Source organism: Penicillium diatomitis (genome assembly GCF_028827545.1).
Source record: "Penicillium diatomitis strain IBT 30728 chromosome Unknown utg000004l_segment0_segment0, whole genome shotgun sequence".
NCBI classification, from domain to species: Eukaryota; Fungi; Ascomycota; class Eurotiomycetes; order Eurotiales; family Aspergillaceae; genus Penicillium; species Penicillium diatomitis.
This window is the reverse complement of record NW_026623176.1, coordinates 715,779-736,393: the sequence shown is the minus strand read 5'-3', so window position 1 is coordinate 736,393 and position 20,615 is coordinate 715,779. Positions and strand designations below refer to the sequence as shown.

Here is a 20,615-nt window from a genome sequence, read left to right as displayed (position 1 = left end):
GGCGATGAGCGTCACTTGACCAGTCATATTACCGTATGTTCACTATCTGGTGTTGAGATTGCATCAAGTCGAAATCAACTACTCTAAACTTTGCACCGTTGAGTCATGAATGACTGTGCCACGAGTCGTGGGTGTTTGCCCTGTATCCAGTGATCCACTGTATCGAAGTTGTGTCAACAGAAAACTTGGAGGACGGGCTTGCGCTCTGCGCGGGCATCGTTTGATTCCCGTTCCTTTCGCTACTAACTACGTACTACGTATACTCCATACCAGGTGATGCGATATACACTTTGTCTGCAAATTGCTCCATAGACTCGGCGTCTACCTACTGATCTCAAGGGACTTGAGCTCTGGCGATACTATTCATCCCTGCCCTCATCATTGCTATCTTGTACTGCCTTTTTACTCTACCCAAGAGAGGTACCTCGGTCTCGACGCCTTTCACTTCTATGCGTGTGATTTCCTTTCAGAGATCCAGCTTCGATCCCGATGTATCCGAGCCCATGCGCGAGGAGCGGCTCCAACCTACCGTAAGGTTTGCTGGGCATTCTATAATCTCTGGGGATGCCACTGCCATGAGCCATCATCCGTGATGGAGAATCACCAGTGATGACTAAGGTCCGGCTCATCCGCCGAGGCCCCACCGTGATGGTCTTTCGATTCATCCAGCCGTCGACGCCAGTCTCCTTTGGGACTAGTTCCTGAGTGAAATTCCTTATCTGCATGTACGGATCACCGTACTCTCTGCCGCAAGGTCGGGTCGTCTGTGTTCATGTGATGTTGTGATGTCACTACCCGCGTTCGCCTGCTGTCTTTCGAACCCCGCGTTCGGCTGCAGTGGTCTGGTCTGACTTGCACCGACTCACGACCTTCTCGGTCCAATCCAGCCGTCAACAAATCAACAAAGTTACCCCTTTCAAGTCCAAGTTCCAACCCTGCTGACCATGGACAAGGAGGATCCACTCGTTCAGGCTCTCCCGCCAGCGACCGACTACCTGACCTACCTCACTCTCCTGGAATACCAATTGACCCCTCAACGCCTACCCCTCCTGCATCGTTTATTGCAAGATGAAAAACTGACGACCAATATTGGCTGGGACTTGGTAAAGCTCCTGCTGCCGATGCTGCCGGCATCGACAGAATGTCTGCAGGATGTTGCGCGATTAGGAAATCCGCGGGAGGTGATTCTGCGTGTTTGCGAAGCGTTGGAGCATCTGCAACCAGGGGATGAAGACAGTGTCGACTCGGAAGACACCCAGCGCGAAGATCGAGAAGGGAAGACCTCACTACCAATACACGTACTCCAATTCAACTGCCTATTGGCGATGTTGTCTGTGCTGCACCAGCGTTTGCAGGCCAAGCGACCAAGTCGATTTGTGGCCACCTCCCTCAAGGCTGCTTTGGAAGCCTACGAGACCATGACCTGCGATGAAACAACCCTGGCACTACTGGAATTCTTCCGCGATCTCACACCCAACAAGCGACCCGCACCACCACCTCGAGCGCCCAGCGAGTCGAGCGTCGTTCGAGTCGCAGAGGCTTCCGCGCCCGATCCGGAGGCAGAGGTGCAGTCCCCTGCGTTGGCGAAAGATACTGAGGCGGATCTGGTGCGCAAATTTGTGCAGTTCGGTTTACTGGAGATGCTCAAGCTGTATCTTTTGAGCTTCTCCAGCCCTATGGATCCGGGAATGGCTTGGACCGTTCGCATGCAGGAAAAGTTGAACTCTGAATTGCGAGTGCCCGCCCAATCTCAGACGGATGCATATGCGACTATTGAGGAGCTAAGGGAGCGAGACATGATGATGGGACGGATTAATGTAAGTGCCGTGGGCTTGGGTGATGGCAAGAGAGTGTAGTTTTTGTCGATAGTGGCTGATGTGCCCTCGCAGTCACTTTCCCGCGATCTGGGCATCGACAGCAATGAGTTGCTTTCTATCGTTGCTCGCTCGCCCGAGAATCATGCCCCACCACTCGACTTCGACGAGCCCCCGGAGAAAGTAAACGACATCCACCTCGAGCGACACGGCTCCCTGCTGCTTCTGGCCGCTCGAGGTGCCGGGGCGACTCTCTACAAAGGGACCACCAAAAGCATGCCAGCTCTGCCAGTCTTTCCAGACCTGGCGGGTATTTTCACCAACTTCCTCGGAAAGAACGAGAACTTGGAAGAAGTTGCGTTTGGACAGCCACAGGCGCTGTTGGACTCGCTCCTCGCATTGACTGTGTACTCAACGCAATTCGAGATCGCAACGCCTTCGAGCGACGTCGAATTCACGAAACTCCTGACAGTCCTGACAGCATGCACTGCCCGTCAGAGTCACGGAATTGTGCGACGGATTCCTGCGAGAATTTTCCACAGTCATCCATCTGCTGTCACACGCTTCCAGATTGTGCGCCAGATTCTAGAAGACAAACGATATCTTTCCATCCGTGACAGTGCCATTTCATGGTTGAAAGACGAGATAGTCGGCACAAAACTCTCCGAGTCTGAAGAGAATATCTTCCACGATGCTCTCTGGTTCTGGTCCATCTTTCCACTCTTGCTACAACCCGTTCACGCAGAGGAAACCACCGCTGCCGAGAACCTTGTGGCGAGCTGGTCTCGCGTCACCCAAACCGAAGGTCCTTCTCTCCACTCCGCATTGAACCTGTACTTCCTCCTCCTCTCTTCCGAGGATATCCGCCAGCGACTCCAACTCGAAAAGACCGTGAAGTACTTCCGGAGCCAAGTTCTCTCCCCACTCCGCCAGGTCTTCCGTGTCTTTGAAAACGATATGCAGGCCGAGGGTGGAGACGGTCTAATCGAGGCAGCTGTAGGCACCGACACGTGCCGGGCGGGACTTACCCGATCTGCAGGATTGATGGGACTCACTCTGGACCAGATTGAGGAGTTGATCAATGAACATTATGGCACAGACGATTCTGATCTTCAGGGGTACACTGATGAGGAAGAAGCTTCGGTAGAAGAAATTCGAAACAAGACAAATAAGCTTGTTCTCTAACTAGAATATGTCTGCTGGAGAGAAAGCGAGGAGCGTTGAACCTTTGCAGGAGAAGTTCATTCTACCACTTTGGTGATGTATGTATGATGAGCTTTCCACATGTCATGACTCTATTTTTCTGTAAAGTCTAATCTTCTCTGTTCTAACTCTCACTGTAAATGTGATTGATTATTCCCTCGAGCTGGCTCAGGGCATTCCTAAGGACACGCTGCACATTCATTCAAGCCTCCCTAAACCCTCTACCAACAAATCCTCCCCCCCCCCCCTTGTACTTACCAAAACAACATCCACAAGCATCCTTGAACCCTAACTCTAGAAGGGTTACCTGTCAATTGTAGAAAGAACCGGCTGAAGCTCCCAGGCCAAGACTGTTTGATCTTTCCAGATGACCAAGTCGTATCACCAACATGAATTGATTCGAGTCCAACATTGAGCGCTATGGAATTTACTCTACTCGATTGCCCCAACCCTACCTAGTACCTACGACGTTGGCAGGGGGAAGAAGGAATTTGTCCGGGATCAATATTGCATTCCTTATCCGCCGCTCATGATCAACACGAGAGGGCAAGAGAAAATAAAAAAGGGTCTAAAGAGACAATCACAAAACTCATCACCAACTCTGTACGAGCCATCGGAATGAAAAACCACAGGCACATCCCTCGCAAGTTCCCAAATCTCCCCGAGAAAAGAGAACCAAGTTGGACTAAAAACCACTCCGAAACCAAAGAAAAAGCAATTGAAGAAATTGCAAGACCACATTTCCTCACCAGCCCGTTGTTGTCGAATTCTCCACCCTCAGAACAGAATCACCTAGATCGATTGTTTTTGAAAGGGGAAAAAGTTGACAAGGATGTTTGAAAGCTCTCTCAACCCGCGCAGCAAAGGGGAACAAGGAATTGAGTCGCAATATTGAAAAAAAACCCGGGAAGTAAGTTTAGAAACGCGATTCCGTCTTGAGGAAAGGCTTTTCAATTCCCAAACACCCATGTAATGTCCAGGGGTGAGATGGGACAGCAAGGAAACGATCAGTTATGCTCCCTCTCGCCGTCTTCATACGCGCGCTTGAAGGGGCAAGGGAACAAACACCGGAGACGTCGACTGCTGCGATGAAAGAATGGAACTGGACTGGGCAAAAAGGAAGGAAAAGCCAGGCGAAAAGGCGCGAGGGAAAGATGGTTGATCATGGTGTTGAGAGAAGACCCTTGTCGGTTGTGTTTTTTTTTTTTTTGTGTTTTTGAAAGTTTTCGATTGTTTTTCGGATTTTGTTCATGATTGAAGTTGGAGAATCGACCGAGAGGGTTGGAAATTGTGATCTTGGGGAAATTGTATCATTGTCGAGCCATGATATGGATTGATGAAGACCAGCGAAACAGGTCAATTCAAATCAGTCCAATTCAGGCCATTGCGAAGTGGTGCGAGGGCAGGCGGTTTTCAAGGTGGGCGATATCATGTAAGTAGCTTACATGACAACGCAGCCACCACCGGGGGAAGCTGGAGAAGAAGATTGCATGTTAGTCAATTGATCATAGAAGAAGAGAAGGAGAAGGAAAAGACGCGAGGAGAGGAAGTCGCATACCCTTGACAACAACAGGGGTAGTCTGGATGGGAGCCATTGCGATGGTGTGAAAGTTTGAAGCTTTGAAAAAGCGAAGAGATTGTTTTGTAGAGATGAGTGATTGAAAGATTGAAGCGGATGATGATGAAGAAAAAAATCCTCCTTGGCCGGCCAGGAAGGCTGTATTTATAACTTTCTGAAGCCTCGATCATCCTCCATGATCGAAGGTCTTCGGCTTCAATCTTGACGATGCCTGACACTGACCCGCCGTCAGCCTTCAAACCCTGAATGCCACGGCGTCGATTGTTCTGTGGCAAGAGACGAGGCATAGTCACCGCTCAGGGAGACTGTTGGTAGCCTGGACCAGCATGCAGAACGAGATCGATGTTGGCGATTGCCGTTTTGGGAAGCGCAAGGCGTGATTCAAGTGCCCACATTTTCGATTGTTCTTGGTCTTGGCGGCGTTGAGTTTCGATTGTTCTCATCAGGATGAATGCAAAGTGGCTGCCTCGGGGGTGGATAGGATGTTGGGCAGTCATAACTCATATCAACATGCTGGGCTGGAGGGTGGAGCAGTCGAGACTCGAAGGGCCGGGGGTTTGCTGTCGATCTGCGATTGTTCTCTGCAGAACAATCTAAATCCGACCCACCTGGTCACAGGCTACCGTGGTCACCTGACACTGTCACCGACAGAGAGAGAGAGAGAGAGAGAGATTGGGGTGGTTTTCTTTCTTGTCCTCTACGAGTCATGGACAGGGTTGACCCAAATTTGATCCATCCCACGAGGCTGGTCATGTATCACATCAATCGAAAACAATATCCCGATACTTGCTGGAAGTGGAGTCCCCTCCTGCATCGTATCGTGCTGGCGGTCTGCTCGCGAGGCTTGACTGCTTTTTGCGCTCTGCAAATCTTTCTCTGGCACCTAACACCTGCATGGTGGTTGGTACTCGGAAGCCGGGGAGAGAGGGTCGGTTACGGAACCAGGCCCAGATGGCCGAGTGTAGAAACAAAGAAACACGCCCGACCCACGCCAGCTCCTCAACTCCACCGATTGTTTTCTGCAGCAACAATCGACTCCCTGGAAGTGTGGCTGACCGCGTGCCAATAGAACAGGTTTCTGGCCATTGGCGTGACCGATAGTCTTCTGGAAAAGGGTCACGTTTGAGTCCACGAATTCCGTCAATTAGATGGTCCCCGAACAGGGCAACGGCACTCATCCTAGGTCGAGTGCGATGGCAGACGAGGACTCCCACTTGCAAACAGATGCAGATGCATCGGCAAAACTCCCGTCACTACAGCGTGGAAACCTATTCGTCGAGAGGACCACTTCATGACACAGCCCTCTCACATTCCCGGCACCTCTCTTTCTAAGCTTGGAAACACATACTCTGTGCAGGCCACAAGTTCAAGCCTTTGGAAAAAAAAAAAACTACTAGGACGTAAGGCTCAAAAGGATCATCATGTCCAACTGCAATACGGACTTGTTACACTCCAACATGAACACCTTCCTTCAGGTACATCTGCCTCAGGTACATCTGCGTCAGGTATACAGAGGCTCTGTCAAGTCATTCAACGTCACTCCCTCCTTCGCAATATCCTCCTCGGTCAGGAACATCAATGGCATCTCGACCAAAGTTCCCTTGACCTGGCTGAGCAATTCCTTCACCTGTGTCGCCCCCTCAGCTCCGGGGGCAAAGTCGTCTCGAACCACATGTCCCCACTGGAACCGCGGTGGTCGGCTGAACGCCTCCTTACCCTCGGCTTGCTGGTCCGCTTTATGGAAGTAATACTCATAGAACTCCTTGTACGTCGCCCAGTTGCGCACAACGTCATCCGGGACCGCATGGAAGACCTTGCGGAAGACTTCGGTGTTGGTGTGTGCGCGCGAATTCCAGAGACTTTGCAGGGTGTCGGACAGGGGATCGGCCACCACTTGGCTCTCGGGGCAGTCGAGGTCGAAGTGTTCCGGGGACCCAGGGGGCTGACAGCTTGCACTGGGACGAGAGTAGTCTTGCGGAGCCAGTAGACCTAGGTGCTTGCGGAAGAGTTCACGACGCAAGGAGGCAGCAAAGCGACTGGCCATCCAAGGCTGGCCATTCATCTGGGACGGAACGGAGGTGAAGTCCTCGATGATGACGGCAATTTCGGAGTCGTGGTCTCCAAGCTGCGAGCGATCGTTCAAGTTGGCCGAACCGCAAATCACCACACGGTCATCGGCAATCATGACCTGTGAGTGTCAGTAAATCAGACGATTTGATTGCTAAGTCTCTTACCAATGAGCTTCAAGCTTCTGGAGCGACATACCTTCGAATGAACATAGAGCTCCTCGCTCACGAATGCATCAATTTCAGCGTCGGGGTGGCCGTCCCACGGCACATTGCGGATATCGGGACCATTCAACATGTAGCAAGAGCTGACACTGTCCCATTGGCTGGATCCTGCAGGTCGACCACCCGCGTTGTGATGCTGAGCCGCCTGCTGGTACTGCTGGAAGGGAGCAGAAGTATCAAAGGCACTTCGTGTAGCACCACCGGCACCGGCACCGGCACCAGTACCAGCACCAGCGCCGTATCCAGACCCATTATAAGGAACCGAGCCGGCAGATCCAACAGTTTGTTGATCAAATTGACGGCGAGCGTCCTCATAGTGCACACCACTTTCACGCTCCACTGCAGACAAAAGTCCAGCGTTGTTGATCCGATCGTAGTTGCGCAAGTTGTAGAACCGAATATATTCCATGGGGTTGTAACCTTCCTTGGCGATCATTTCCATAATGCTGTGTCCTCCTCGGTTGATCGAATTATACTGGAACTCCATGATGGCCCGAGTCCCCAGCGTTTCCTCGTCGCGGAGATCTCCCGCAAAACAAGGCACCGATGGGATCACCACAATAATCTTATATTTCTTTCCGGCACGCGCCGCGCGCAGGATACGCTCAACAATGGCGGCGCCAATCTTGTTTTTCACGGGACGCTGAGAGTCACTAGTGGCGGTAATGAAGAATTGGTTCTCGATGTAGACAAAATGCTCGCTGTTCCGGATAATAGCAGCGTATGCATCAGCAATAGAGTGCTCCACGGGGGTACCATTGCTCCACTTGGCACAGCTCCGAACAATCTGGCAGGACATGTTGCCGCGTCCTTGTTGATCAGGACGTCCGTAAGTGGTGAGTTTGTCTTGGTACTGATGAATCTGACCAGCAAGCTGACCGCGGAGCTGATTGCCATACTGCGTGATGTCTTGTCGCAGACGTTTTGGTGCGAAGCCCCGTGACTGATCTTCGCTTTGGTAGTGATCACCGGCCCCGCGAGTCCCCACGGTCGGATTTACTTGCCCGGCAGTTGAGCTCCCCTGACCGGGCGGAGGGGGATAGTAGGACGCTTGATTCTCTTGCTGGTTAGAATAGGCCGGCGAAGAGGATCCTTGGCCTGGAGGAGGAGGGAAATAGGGTGCCTGATTTTGCGAGTGCTGAGGCTGGTGCTGGTGCTGGTACGATGGAGTCGCAGGAGACTGGCTAGGCGGCGGTCCTGGAGGGGGTGGTGGGAACGAGCCACCTGTGTAGCTGTACTGCTGGGGACCATGGCTTGCCGACTGCTGGGGGTTGGGGGGTGCCTGACCTTGGCTGGCTTGGTAGCCCTGGGTTTGGTAACCCGGAGTGCTTGCGGACTGGCTGGCTTGGTATGTAGAGGAGGTGTTGTGCTGCGCTTGCTGAGTCGGGCCTGGGGTGTACTGTCCTGGCGGGGGAGGGTAGCTTGGTGTGGACGTTGATTGCGAAGCCTGCCATTGGGGTGTGAAGGAGTGCTGTTGCTGGCTCCCGGCGGAGGATTGTTGGCTTTGCCACTGAGGGACCGATGCTTGCTGCGTCTGCGACTGGAATTGGGGCTGTCCAGGAACTCCTGGCAATTGAGGACCTTGCTGCTGCGCGCCACCGACTGGGTTTCCCTGTGACGACCCCAGTCGTCCGTGAAGCGCAAGTCGCGCGTACCGGGTGTTCTGGCGAACCTGGTACTTGGCGTCATAGATGTAGTTCCAGCGCTCCACGAAATGGCGCCGGAGATCCTCGACTACAGGACCTCGCAAACCCACAGAAATGTCCGACCAGCCCATGCGAGACATGGTCATCCGATCAAGCTGGTTCTTCTCCCAGTCGGTGACATTCTCAAAGTCGAGAACGCGGGAGTTGTTGTAATCCTGTCCGGGGAAGACGGTCTCGGCGATGTTTGATGGATGCACATCCGAGATCGCATGCTGATGAGTGTCCCATCGACCAAAGCAGAGATCCAGACCTCCCATGAATGCGATCTGTCCATCAATGAGACACAGCTTCTCGTGATGGGCCCAGTATAGAATAACGTCGTCGTTCATACCATACAGGCCGGTCAGAGTATCCTTGGACATCCGTGCAAGACCCGCCGGGGTGAGAGAAAAGTTCTGCAGGGATTGAGTGATTCCTGAGATCAACTCCTGGCGATCGGGCAGATGGTCAGGATGACGGAAGACCGCAATATTAGGGTGTAGGTCCTCCAAAGCATGCTTGGTGTGGGAAGAAGATAGGGTCAATGCTTGGGTAACCTCCTTGTACACGATGACATTGACACGTACGCCCCGCACAGCGGCGTCTTTGAGCATACGGTCCAGTCGATACTTCTCATTTTGAGCGGGAGGTCTTCTGAGATAGAGTTCCGGGGACAGCCACCCTGCATGAAGATATTAGCTCATGTTGAATTTCGCGCAAAAGGGCTGATCGAGGCACATACAATCGAGAATCCAGATGGACTCGCGCGCATTCTCCAGGGCTACCGAGACTGCCCAAAAATACGAGCATCCATCTACGTATGCCTTGACTTCATTGTGTTCACGAGGTGGTGCGAAGCTGCCGAAGCGATGTTGTGCCGCCTGGTCATTCGATCCGTATTGGGCATAGGCCTGTGGATCGATGGCAGTGCCAATTTTGGTCGCCAATTCAGACCCCATGTCGGTGACTGTCCCCTGCAGCTTGCCCAGGAGCCCCGAAAGCTTATCCTGCTTCTGAGGGCGATCCTGCTGGGTATACTGGTTTGAGCTCGAGCCGGACTGATACTCTTGTCCTGACTGACTTTGAGGGGTATGACTGTATCCGTATGGACCTTGATTCTGAGCCTGATCGGATCATTTGCCCACTGTTAGCAATGTAATCGCTGTTCACCGAGGCGGAATCACAATCAGAATCACGATTGTTGGGCCTCACATTCACATTCTGGGCACCAGCCTGGCCACTCGCCTGGCCTGAGGGCTGGGAGTAACTTTTGTAGGTGTCTTTGAGCTTCTTGAAAGTATCACCGAAGCCCCGAGAGCCGTCTCCAGACCCACGCTCCGACCCGTAGGCCTTGCCATATGCTAAGTCATTGTTCTGTGACATCTTGATCGATGTATCCAGAGATCACTCGACAAGGGAAAAAACAGGTGGAGAAAGGAAGAGAAAAGAGGCAGAGAAATAGATTGTAGGCGAACTTAGAATTACGCAGCCTAGGGCGGGGAACTGCGTATGATCATCTGTTGAGTTAGTCAATAAGGCTGCAGGGTGGGTGCCCCGCAGATCAGCTCTCGGAAGATGAACGTGGCGGTGCTGGAGCTATTTCGGGTTGAGTTGCCAGGGTCCGTGATTCACGCTACGCTTGTCCAGTATCCATGCAGATTAGTTTCGCATCTTGAGGGGGAGTTGATGTGGAGTTGGAGGCGGACGATCCAAGCAGACAACGTACTCGATCTGCACCAAACAACAAGCACCTTTTCCACGAGTCCACGTGAAGTGGGGTCGCCGGCACCGGCACCAGGGAAAAGGGAGGTATGTCCATACAGCAGGAGTATGATGTAGGTAATTAATACTCAGAGGAGTTAAAAATCCTGGAGTGCCCAGCTTCCATAGGTAGTAAGGTAGTTTAGTTAACCGCAACCTTGTGAAGTCTGATTACATGATTCGAGCGAGAATCGACCACAAAATGAAGAGCCTAAGTCTCCGCCTACTCCTAGTGCCCACTGCCTACCAGTGCAGAGTGAAGGCTTACCACATTTCTGACCTTTTCTTCCTGGGGCATCTTTCACAAGTGCCCAGTCAAGGACGCAAGGATGGATAGTGAATCTCAGTAGAGAACCGCCCGAGTCTACTGCCGACCCAGACAGGACCCAAGTAGTACGGCTTGCGTTTAATGAAATCTTTCCACCGCCACGCATCTCGGACCGTTTTCTGCCAGTGCTGCAGGGTCATTCCAATAATGACGCTTCTCACGTACAGCTCCGGATTGAATTTCCCATGACCGGCGACAAGAGAGCAAAGAACAGGGCGGCCAGCGCTATGAGGTGATTGCAGAAATGCTGTTCCATCTCGAAAGGGCCATCGAAGAGTGTAGGTTCCACAGTCATAGGAATCAAGCGTAGTGCATGAGAAGAGGGTCGACAATACAGACTGCGCTGTGGAGGGATCGTTTCCTCCAAGGATGACATCTTGACTGTTAGTGAACGTCGGCAGGTATCCTGCTAACTGATTTTACATGTCGGGAGTAACAGAAATGAAATGGAGGCTGTAAGTATGTGTGTTTGTAACATTAGGGGTTGAATAATTCAATAGGTACACTGTTAACAGGTAAACCTGGATGAGCTAAGAGGCACAGAGACAGAGCCAAACAGAGACAGACAGAGACAGACAGAGACAGACAGAGACAGACAGAGACAGACAGAGACAGACAGAGACAGACAGAGACAGACAGAGACAGACAGAGACAGACAGAGACAGACAGAGACAGACAGAGCCAGACAGAGCCAGACAGAGCCAGATGCTAGTTATGCTAGCTGGCCACTGGTGTTAGTCGCACCTCACACGCCCCCGTCACATTCTTGATATCTTCGAACACTTCCTCTATGGGGGTGAAGAAAGCTTCAGTCCCGGCCCTGTATGCTCCCCAAAAAAGACCAACAACATCCTCTGTGAAGGGATCGTAGACCAGAGACCCCGAGTCTCCGGGCTCTGCGAACACGAATTTCTCACCAGAGCATATTACATGCTCCCTCGTGATCTTTCCAATCTCCTTCCCCTGGTCATCAAGGACTATGTGGAGTTGAACATCTCGAAGACCGTTGTACTTCCCCACGGTGAATCCAGACGAGCGACCGACCTTTGCATACTTCTGGGAATCTTGTGGCTGTGCGGTAAACTGAAACTTCGGGCTCACTATCATGTTGCTATCACGATGAGGCTACACATTTATGCAGTCAGTCCATGACTCAGTGGACCGGACTGGTGAAGCCGGGCTTACTTCATTTGCACCACGTCTTTCTCTGGGGATTCCAATGAGAGCCCAATCAGCAATACCCTGGTCATGTCTTCGAGCAATGGTCCGCCAGAGTCCACTGCCGGCAAACACGGGACCTAGGTAGTATGACTTGTCGCGGATGAACGTATGCGTTTTGTCACGCTGCTCTGCCAGGGCTGAAATGATCTCCATTTGGCGGCTGTACCAAGCTTGTTCGCCTGGCGTCACGACATCGCTATCTGGATCTAGCTCGCATCTCATCATCTTCTGCTGGATACGGGAAACCCTGTCGTGGAACTCGATGGCTTGGATATGTTCCGTTTTATGGAGAATTTCCCCTTTGAGATCTCCCAGAGAAGGGTGATCGATCTCTAACAGTCCGCTGACTCTGGTTGCATCCTCTGGACGTACGGGGTTTGTTTTCCAGTATTGTAAGTCTTTGCTGTGTTAGGGAAGTCAGCAAAGATAAGTAGAATCCACTGACCTGCATCAGCCCCAGAACGACGACGAAGACCTTCACGGTGTGCCGGTGGCGGCCAAACACCGTGGAACGCAGTGATACCAAACGTTTCCCAGTCTTTTCCAGGCCAACGAAGATCGACTAGGCCCCCTAACGTCGAGCTACCGGCCGTACTCCCGTGAATTCCGATGCTGACGCCTGGGCGAACTGTACGGGGGATGACCTGGGATGGCAAGATGGGCGAGCCCGCACCCAAGAAACGCTCATTTTTCTCGAAAAGAGTATTGGTGTCGCGAATATTACAGGACGTCAGAAGGCTGCTGATACTCCTTGCAGCACTGGTCCAGTCCTGTGTTGAATCCTTTTGAATGCGTATCACCACCGTGACCGAGTTTTCCTCCGCTGTCTCTTCCACGCCATATCTTGAACATCCAATGCCGATCCACTCATTACTGTGTAGAATCTCAATGATCTCACACGCAATACGTTCCCAATCTTCCCGGATCTTATCAGACGATAGTACCGGGAAGCTTCGGATTGGTAGCCGAGCGATGATGTCAATGATCTCGACATTCACATTGTAGTGACTGCGTCTCAAGTCGGCGTAAATTTCCTTCGCCAAGGCCGCGGCATTCATGGGAAGCTTTGTTGTCCTGATGACGCATGTCCGGATAGCTTCTGGTTCCGGATTCAGAAGAGAGCGTCGACCCTCTACTGCGACAGAATCAAAATTGACGTGTTTGCTTTGGAGAATTGTCACGACAATGTCGCTTATGCCACGCCGATTAGCCGGAAAATTGGTTACGTTGACAAGTCGTGAAACCACCGGCACATTTTCCGCGGGAAGGGAGCAAAGGACAGGCCCGCCGGCTCTATGAGGAGATTGAAGAAAACCGGCCTCGTCAATCTGGAATGGCCCATCAAAAGGCGTAGGACCTGAGGTAGCAGGTATGAAATTGAGTGCGTGAGATTTTGCTCGGAGAAGGGATTGGAGGTGTCGAGGAGGATTTCTTCTAACTGAGGAAGACATCTTCAAACACTAGTGGATGTTCTCTGATAGTTCACCTGGTGGCATTCTTCGAGATACGTGGATGAAGATGCGTACCGGGAGGAGTGCCAGGAGAGACGGTGGAGGATGAGTTGGTGCGTAATGTTTATAGTGGAAGGACGGCATGGCCCGAACGGGCCCGCACAGAATCGGGAGGCGGACTTCCTATTCGGGAAATCAAGCACGTCAAGCGTTACTTAGTTAGAGATAGAAAATTACCTCGTTCAACGATCGACGTCAGCCCCATCAAATCATGTTAACTGGACTGACAGGGCCGCAGCCTAATTTTTGTTGATCCGCGAACCTAGAAGGGTAATTGAATGAACAACAATTGCCACATTTCACAGATCACTGGCTTGTAGCCCGACCTTCGATGCGATTTCTCCGATCTTTGAGCTTCGGGTATATTTATTCGGTCAGTTTACACACTATGAGATAGTATTACCTATGAGATAGTATTACCTATGAGATAGTATTACCTATGAGATAGTATTACTTATGAGATCGGTACCTACCCCTGAAGTGCAAATTGAGAAGAGAACGAGAGAGGGGAAGATACCGAAACTGAAATGCTTCGTCAATCCAGAATTCTCGAGTCAACGAGCCTCTCTAAAGGTTCTCCCGTATCTAAGTTAACATTAAATAATTGGAAGCGTGGACGTTTCACTGTAGAGACTCCTAAATAGAGAGCCTGCTCTTGGGCGTGTCTAGTCACGCTGCCATTTCTCTTGCGCAAATACTCACAGAAATGGATCGATGGTCCCGCTAAGTCTACAAGGCTGCAAGGCTGCGTAATGGATCACCTTATAGTAAGTGGTCAGACTGCTTTCAAGCGTATCTGCATCTACATGCAAGCCTTACCCTACACTTGATCAAATGGATTCAAGGAGAGTCCCTCCGAATGTCATTTCGCGGTCTTTTCAAGGACTGATTTGATAGGCAACATACACCTGCCACGGCGGCCGACAGAAGCCTCGGCAGCGAACGGAATGTCGCATTGACTAGGATTGTAACAGGCTGTAATTTGAAGAACTACAAGATCGGCAAGATCATGAGAAGGACCTATAAAGCAATTGTCATATTCTCATAAACGATTCAAGGCCCTCCGGTTTGAAAGACCATCCAAAAGGACCATGAGAGTATGCGTTAGACTACTTGGTAGCCTGCTAAACTTGGACCCAGTCCTCTGAGGACAACACGAAGATCGTATACAAGACCCCGCATCGGTTGAGATTAGCCGAATCAAGAGATTCCATGGACTAGTCGGACTAGCGCACGATCTTCAGACACGTAATGATGAGTCAAAAGATACTAATAGTAGTGACCTGGGAGATTCAGTCTCGTCGAACAACTCCGCTATGTAATCGGGTAGACCGAGAGGTTCATGTTCCCCTCCTTGCCAGTCTTATCTTGACCTCGATCACCATTTCGTATCACTCCATCGTCATTTTCATCACAACCAACACACCCATAAGACCGATCGAGTCTCATCCACTTCTCTTCTGACAATCTCTGAAGAATCACTCTCATGATGTCTCTTGCAACTCTAGATGTACGTCAACCACGTTATACACTCACAAGATAGTAGTTTTCTAACATGAACCCCGCATTTCACTCCCCCCCTCTTCAGACCTCTCAGCACCCTTACCTCCCCGAATCATCATCGACCCTCTTCAGTGCCAAAGCCAGCCAGGGCCTGAGCTTCGAACAGATTGCCCAACATATCGGTCGTAACGAAGTTGCCGCCGCCGCTATCTTTTATGGCCAAGCCAAGGCCTCGGCGGAGGATATCGAGAAACTCTCAGACTTGCTCGGGATCGACCACGAACTGCTGAAGTCGCAACTGAGCGGATTTCCAGACCGGGGCCGCACTGTGGAGATGCCGCCGAAAGAGCCGTTGATCTACCGTTTGTATGAGATTGTGCAGAATTACGGGTATGCGTACAAGGCGGTGCTGAATGAGAAATTCGGAGATGGGATCATGAGCGCGATTTCTTTCTCGACCAAGGTTGAGAAGGAGACGGATGCGGATGGGAATAATTGGGCGGTGATTACGCTGAGAGGAAAGTGGTGAGTGATGGGATCGTTTCTACAACGAGCTTGGTATTTCGATGGTGAGCTGATCTTTCTGTTCTTAATATTCAGGCTGCCGTTCTCCAGATTCTAGGGCCGCGAGGTCGCATCTGGCCCTGTGAATTGTCTGGTATCGCAGAGGTTCATCGTGAGCTCGTGATCCGTGTGAGAAAGTGCGATGCTCCCAGATTCGATCGGGGGGTCCTCATCGTGTACTCATCTATATAGAGGTTTCACAAGGTCCTGTCGGCCATAGGAGCCAGGTATACAGCAATGAATCCTGATTGGAGCTATCGATAATATGAGAATGAACTGACTGGAGAATGGGAGAAATGTAAGATCGAGGGATCTCTATTCAGATAAGCCAAAGAGATGTTTCGAGGTCCCTCAGCTCTCCTTGGGTCATCTTGCTTGGCGGCTCATCCGTGGACGAAAAGTAACGCTTCTGGGAGATCATAATGCTCGTGTAGAATCATAGATCATAAAAGCGGTAACAAAGTCGCTGCAAGACAGTGCAGGACGCCGGAAATACAAGAATCACCATGAACTATGGTCAGGCGAAGTAACTCTCGTGACTCTCAAGATGAGAGGCCCCCACGCGGAGGAGTGATTGGATTGTGCCTTTCAGCAGCAGTCTTCACAGCACTCAAAGCAAAGGAGACCAGCGCAGCTATGATATACATGTCAGTGGGGCCCTCGGTGTTGGAGAGTGGTGTAGAACAGTATGTAAACAGGATAAGTAAATCGGAGGGAGACTTGGACTCCAAGACATAGAATTTTCAACCCGATGGAAAGTAACTTACACGCCGCAACAAACATCACCGGCAGCACCACCACGGAGCTTGAGCATGTTCTTCTGAGAGTCCTAGTCAAGATACAGTCGGTATAGGGAGCATGAAATTAATATAAGATAACTTTAACATTCACTTACTGGCTGCTCGGTTACAGCTTGCTCTGTCACGGACGGGCCAGCAGGGCTGGTGGGCTGCTGGTCCTGGACGCAGATCGAGGTGGGATCTCCGGCAGCAGCATCATCGGGCTTCTCGTGCTTGGATGCAGATGCAGAGAGCCAACCGAAAAGACTATTGCCGAACATTGTCAAGGGCGACTGAGCTTAGTAGTGGAACGAAGTCGAAATAGTTTGATCCTAATGTGTTTAGGAAAGGTATGTGAGTTACTTGAGACGAGATCTTGAGTAGAAGGAAGGAAGTGAGATGAGTGACACGACGACTCTGGCATTGAACGGTACAACTTTTGAGGTCCAGGGATCACGGGATGTACAGTATCTGCGTGTCAATCAATACAAGACAAGGTGGCAAGCACTTCCAACAGTACCGCTCGGAAGTCTGACACAGGCATTACCAGGAGACAGTGGCACCGAGGTACAAAGTCAAAGTTGGCGAAGCAGATTCAGATCATGAAGAATACATCATCACTCAGAGTATGTCAACGTGAGGCCTAGTACACTTGAGTTGTCAATGGTCGCAATAAAACTTCTACCACTTACAAACACCAGCCACTTGTGGTTGGGTGGCTATATCACCCCTTGAGAAAAGCTTTCATGACTCGACAGATTTACAGAAGATAAGCTCTATCAACAACCCTTTCTTGGTATAGCTTCTTGCAATTTGGCCCAGGCAACGAATCGGGTCTGTCTTTTCTGGCGTGACTGATTTGTCGCAAAGATGTGGTTTGATACTCGACAACCTCACTATACAGTATACAACTATACACTATTCTACTTGATGGATTTAAGACTGGTCGCAATGAATGAGCGGCCTAGTCACGAGATTAATCGTTCAAATGAACTGCTGTTGTCTTTGCTGCACAAGGAAAACATCTGTCCCCGACTCCGCACCATCGTCGTCCCACGTGAATTCTTCAATATCCTCCGCCTGCGTCATAGCGCCCAACTATTCAACTTGAGCTTCTCTTTCAAGTTTTTCATATGAAAGTGGATGAGATATAGAATGATATCTTCACGTACTTTTTTCATGTCGAGGAAGCAGCCACATAATTTTGAATTGATAAAGGTCGGAATCACGGAGCTACTAACTGACCATTTCAAGCTTCAAAATGCTCTGAAGTTCCGATATACTTTCATGGTCAAAGTGGATCAGACTCTTACTCCACCGTTCCCGGTGTCAGAGTTCCGTTCTTTTCCTCGCAAGAAAGATTGGCTGGCATCAGTCACATGACATGCACACCCGGCTTCAATGCCCATCCGTAAATTTTTTGCAAGGCCAGCGGCCCGGCCATTCAGGCGTGTACCGTCGCAATTCACGGGATCACGTCACAAGTTCAGGAACTTGCGATTCCAGAGACTACGCCGATAGCCCAAAGCTGCGATTATACAGTCCATCCTTGCAGCAACATACCCTGCTCGTCACATCCAACATGTCTACATCACAACCCCAAGAACCCTCTCCGATGCACGATCCCCGCGAAGCAGACTACGAGCGCTTCAAGAAATACGCCGCATATACCTTCCTCCTCGCCTCCCCCGTGCTCATTGCCCTCCCTCCCCGCAAATTCGACCATCTCACTGTCCTCCTCGCCAGCGCCTTCGCCATCTCCGCAAACCACATCACGCGCGAGCAAACAGGGCGTAGTATCGTCCAGCGCATCGAGGCCCGGATCGCCCGTCCCCACATCCTGCGCGAACTCCCCAGTGATCGGGCAGAGGAGATCCATGCGCGCTTACGGGCTGCGCGGGAGGCGCAACTTCGGGAAGCGGAGCTGTCGGCGAAGAAGGGCTCTGTGAGCGAGGAAGTGGAGAAGTTGAAGGCGCGACAGTTGCAGGAACAGGGTGTTGTGTCGAGGGTGTGGTTGGGCGGGGAGGAGGAAGGTTGGATGGAGAAACGGTTGAGAAAGGAAAAGGAGGCGTTGGAGGAAGGGAAGGGATATGGAGATTTGATCTACGAGCATATTTGGGAGGTGTGGAATTGGGGGAAGAAGGTCGATGAAGATGAAGACGATGATTGAAGCGAAGCTTACCTTATCTCCCCGAGCGGATTCGCAACTCTGTCATTACCGGCGTTAAACTTCAAGACTGCGACGCTCGAGCTCTGCATTTCCCAGCCAAAGCCCACTTCAGCGAGTCAATATTCGGCGACTCTCCAAATCTCGCCCCTGCATGCAAGAAAAGCGTATGTCATGCCCCTGCGTCAGGAGGGAATGAAACTATACGAAGTTCCTGGCAGCCTGCCTTGGGTGTCGCTGTGTTTGAACGTGACACACTCGGAGAGCTCTCTGTACCAACATTTTATCTTTCTGGCATTCAATATGGGGCGTTGGTTGCTTTCGTCAAGAGCTTTGACGATTCTCTTCTCTTCTTGGCCAATTTTGCAAATACGTGTATGTATCACCTCCTGTTCATTTATCATTGTATATTATACCAGCTACACTTCTTTGGGGCACCCTTGCAGCCTTGATTGTACCTGCCAATCCATGTAGGGCCAGACCGTGAAACACGTCCGAGTCCAATGCATGGTCACATGCTTCGACAATCATTTTTACCTATTTTCATTCGCTTGGACTCAGCTCAATAGGTACCTTAAGTCTACAGTCGAAACCCCGACCCGCGGTGACTGGATGGCTTATTTTGCGCAGTATGACTCTTTCGTTGTAGTAAGTATAAGAGCGAGGTATAAGGGCGTACGGGCCGTAACAGAAGCGCATCGCGACTTAGGAATCCCAAAAACAAAGCTCAAGGTCAACTGAAAGCAAGGGGGAAGATACAGACCTTCAAGCACGAAAAGAAACAAGAAAGAAGAAACACAACAGGGGAAGAAAAACTTGAGGAAAAGTAGACCTAGCCATCGATGCGTGAAAGAAGCAAAAGAGCGATGCAGTAGACGCAGTGATGATCGATCAATCAACGCCAAGCGAGGGTATTTTCCTCATGATGTCTGAGCTGGACTCCGTGCGTCAATTACCAAGAGCTGCGTATGATGAGTTTTGTATTCGATAATGAAGTTCGCTCTCAGGGAGAGGAATCAAATGATCTTCGACGTAGGTTCTACAGGTACTATGCCTGTGCGGACGTACCATTCAAGTTGGGCGAGCGCCGCATTTATAGATGCAAGTCCCTCCGCGATGATCTTTGTCTGCTCAAACTATTACCAACTGCTTCGAAAAAGAAAATGTTAAATATAATCCTTCACCCGAAGAGATTTTTTGACTTACGGAATCGTTGACCCAAGTCGGTGCTCCCTCATACGAGACGGGTGGAGCATCGATCATTTCAACATCTGTGTTCTCCTCAACGACGTCGGTCATGTCAACGTCACGAACGTTCTCAAAAAATTGTGGCTGTCCGAAAGGATGAAGAGTATCAGAATTCGGAGGAGGGAATGATTCTTGAATCCGTTGGTGACGCCGTCTTCGGTTCTTGGAGGAGTTTGGAGGAGTCTCGCTCATACGATCCTCGGAATCAGTCTGATTGACACGTGAGTGAGCTAACCAGGTCAAAATTTCTTCACAATTGGTTAACAGAGAGGCGACACACCGTATTCTCACAACTAAGTTGACGCAGTATGTCAGATGTCTTCACACATTGCGGGCCCCGGGTTAGAACGTTGGTGTAAACACCATTCTGGCGGTGGAAAAAAGGCAGATTTTGAGAACGTGAGTGTAGCATAGACGATTCTTGATGTTGAACGTGATTCTGGTTCTGACGGCGATTGCGGCGACGATGGTCATTCGGACGATAATGAAGTTGGGTCTGAGTCTAAAGAGAGCATTAGCCTCACCCGACAGCCGTTGGAAAGGATATGGAGTGGAGAGATCTAACTTGGTTCATGGAACCTCCAACATGACGAGGGTTAGAAGCGCGAGTAGGAGACTGGTGCCCGTTTGAATATCGAATGTGTCCGTGACGACGTCCGTTTCCTACGCTTTGGAGCCACCCCGGGCCGCGAGTGCATGGTCGCGAAGACTCAGCCTGTTGGCGATTCGCAGGACGACCTTGGCGCGCGCCAGAAGAAAAGACTGTGGGTCGACGACTACCCATGTTCATTTGCAGGCAACCTCGAATGCCCATTGATGCTGATCTTGTGAGAAATTATCAGTGTGAAGTGGGCTCCTACGTCTCCGGACTTGACAGACTGGAAGCCTGTTTGACTGCAGTTCGACACTCCGAGGTAACGCGCAATCGGTGAACCTTGTCGGGAAAATGAGAAGTGTACCG

At 50.9% G+C, this 20,615-nt stretch overlaps 7 protein-coding genes across 7 annotated transcripts; 3 read left to right on the top strand and 4 right to left on the bottom strand.

Moving 5' to 3' along the window:
• Positions 1-944: 944 nt before the first annotated feature.
• On the top strand, positions 945-2,999 carry N7539_003580 (uncharacterized protein; the record flags this gene model as incomplete). Its single annotated transcript, XM_056933182.1, has 2 exons — positions 945-1,817; positions 1,890-2,999. The coding sequence occupies 2 exons, from the start codon at positions 945-947 to the stop codon at positions 2,997-2,999; spliced, it is 1,983 nt and encodes a 660-aa protein (XP_056790723.1).
• Positions 3,000-6,097: 3,098 nt separating this feature from the next.
• pld2 (putative phospholipase D (PLD)) lies at positions 6,098-9,955 on the bottom strand (the record flags this gene model as incomplete). Its single annotated transcript, XM_056933181.1, has 4 exons — positions 6,098-6,784; positions 6,862-9,254; positions 9,315-9,696; positions 9,785-9,955. 4 exons carry the CDS (start codon positions 9,953-9,955, stop codon positions 6,098-6,100), a joined length of 3,633 nt encoding a protein of 1,210 aa, XP_056790722.1.
• Positions 9,956-11,378: 1,423 nt separating this feature from the next.
• N7539_003578 (uncharacterized protein) lies at positions 11,379-13,333 on the bottom strand (the record flags this gene model as incomplete). Its single annotated transcript, XM_056933180.1, has 3 exons — positions 11,379-11,786; positions 11,847-12,280; positions 12,328-13,333. 3 exons carry the CDS (start codon positions 13,331-13,333, stop codon positions 11,379-11,381), a joined length of 1,848 nt encoding a protein of 615 aa, XP_056790721.1.
• A 1,549-nt stretch (positions 13,334-14,882) lies between these two features.
• On the top strand, positions 14,883-15,518 carry cyn1 (putative cyanate hydratase; the record flags this gene model as incomplete). Its single annotated transcript, XM_056933179.1, has 3 exons — positions 14,883-14,903; positions 14,982-15,421; positions 15,497-15,518. 3 exons carry the CDS (start codon positions 14,883-14,885, stop codon positions 15,516-15,518), a joined length of 483 nt encoding a protein of 160 aa, XP_056790720.1.
• A 705-nt stretch (positions 15,519-16,223) lies between these two features.
• Positions 16,224-16,520, bottom strand: N7539_003576 (uncharacterized protein; the record flags this gene model as incomplete). The annotated part of the gene is made up of 2 exons (XM_056933178.1): positions 16,224-16,289; positions 16,356-16,520. 2 exons carry the CDS (start codon positions 16,518-16,520, stop codon positions 16,224-16,226), a joined length of 231 nt encoding a protein of 76 aa, XP_056790719.1.
• A 1,301-nt stretch (positions 16,521-17,821) lies between these two features.
• On the top strand, positions 17,822-18,409 carry N7539_003575 (uncharacterized protein; the record flags this gene model as incomplete). The annotated part of the gene is made up of 1 exon (XM_056933177.1): positions 17,822-18,409. The coding sequence occupies one exon, from the start codon at positions 17,822-17,824 to the stop codon at positions 18,407-18,409; it is 588 nt and encodes a 195-aa protein (XP_056790718.1).
• Positions 18,410-19,422: 1,013 nt separating this feature from the next.
• On the bottom strand, positions 19,423-19,846 carry N7539_003574 (uncharacterized protein; the record flags this gene model as incomplete). The annotated part of the gene is made up of 2 exons (XM_056933176.1): positions 19,423-19,542; positions 19,613-19,846. 2 exons carry the CDS (start codon positions 19,844-19,846, stop codon positions 19,423-19,425), a joined length of 354 nt encoding a protein of 117 aa, XP_056790717.1.
• Positions 19,847-20,615: the final 769 nt, after the last annotated feature.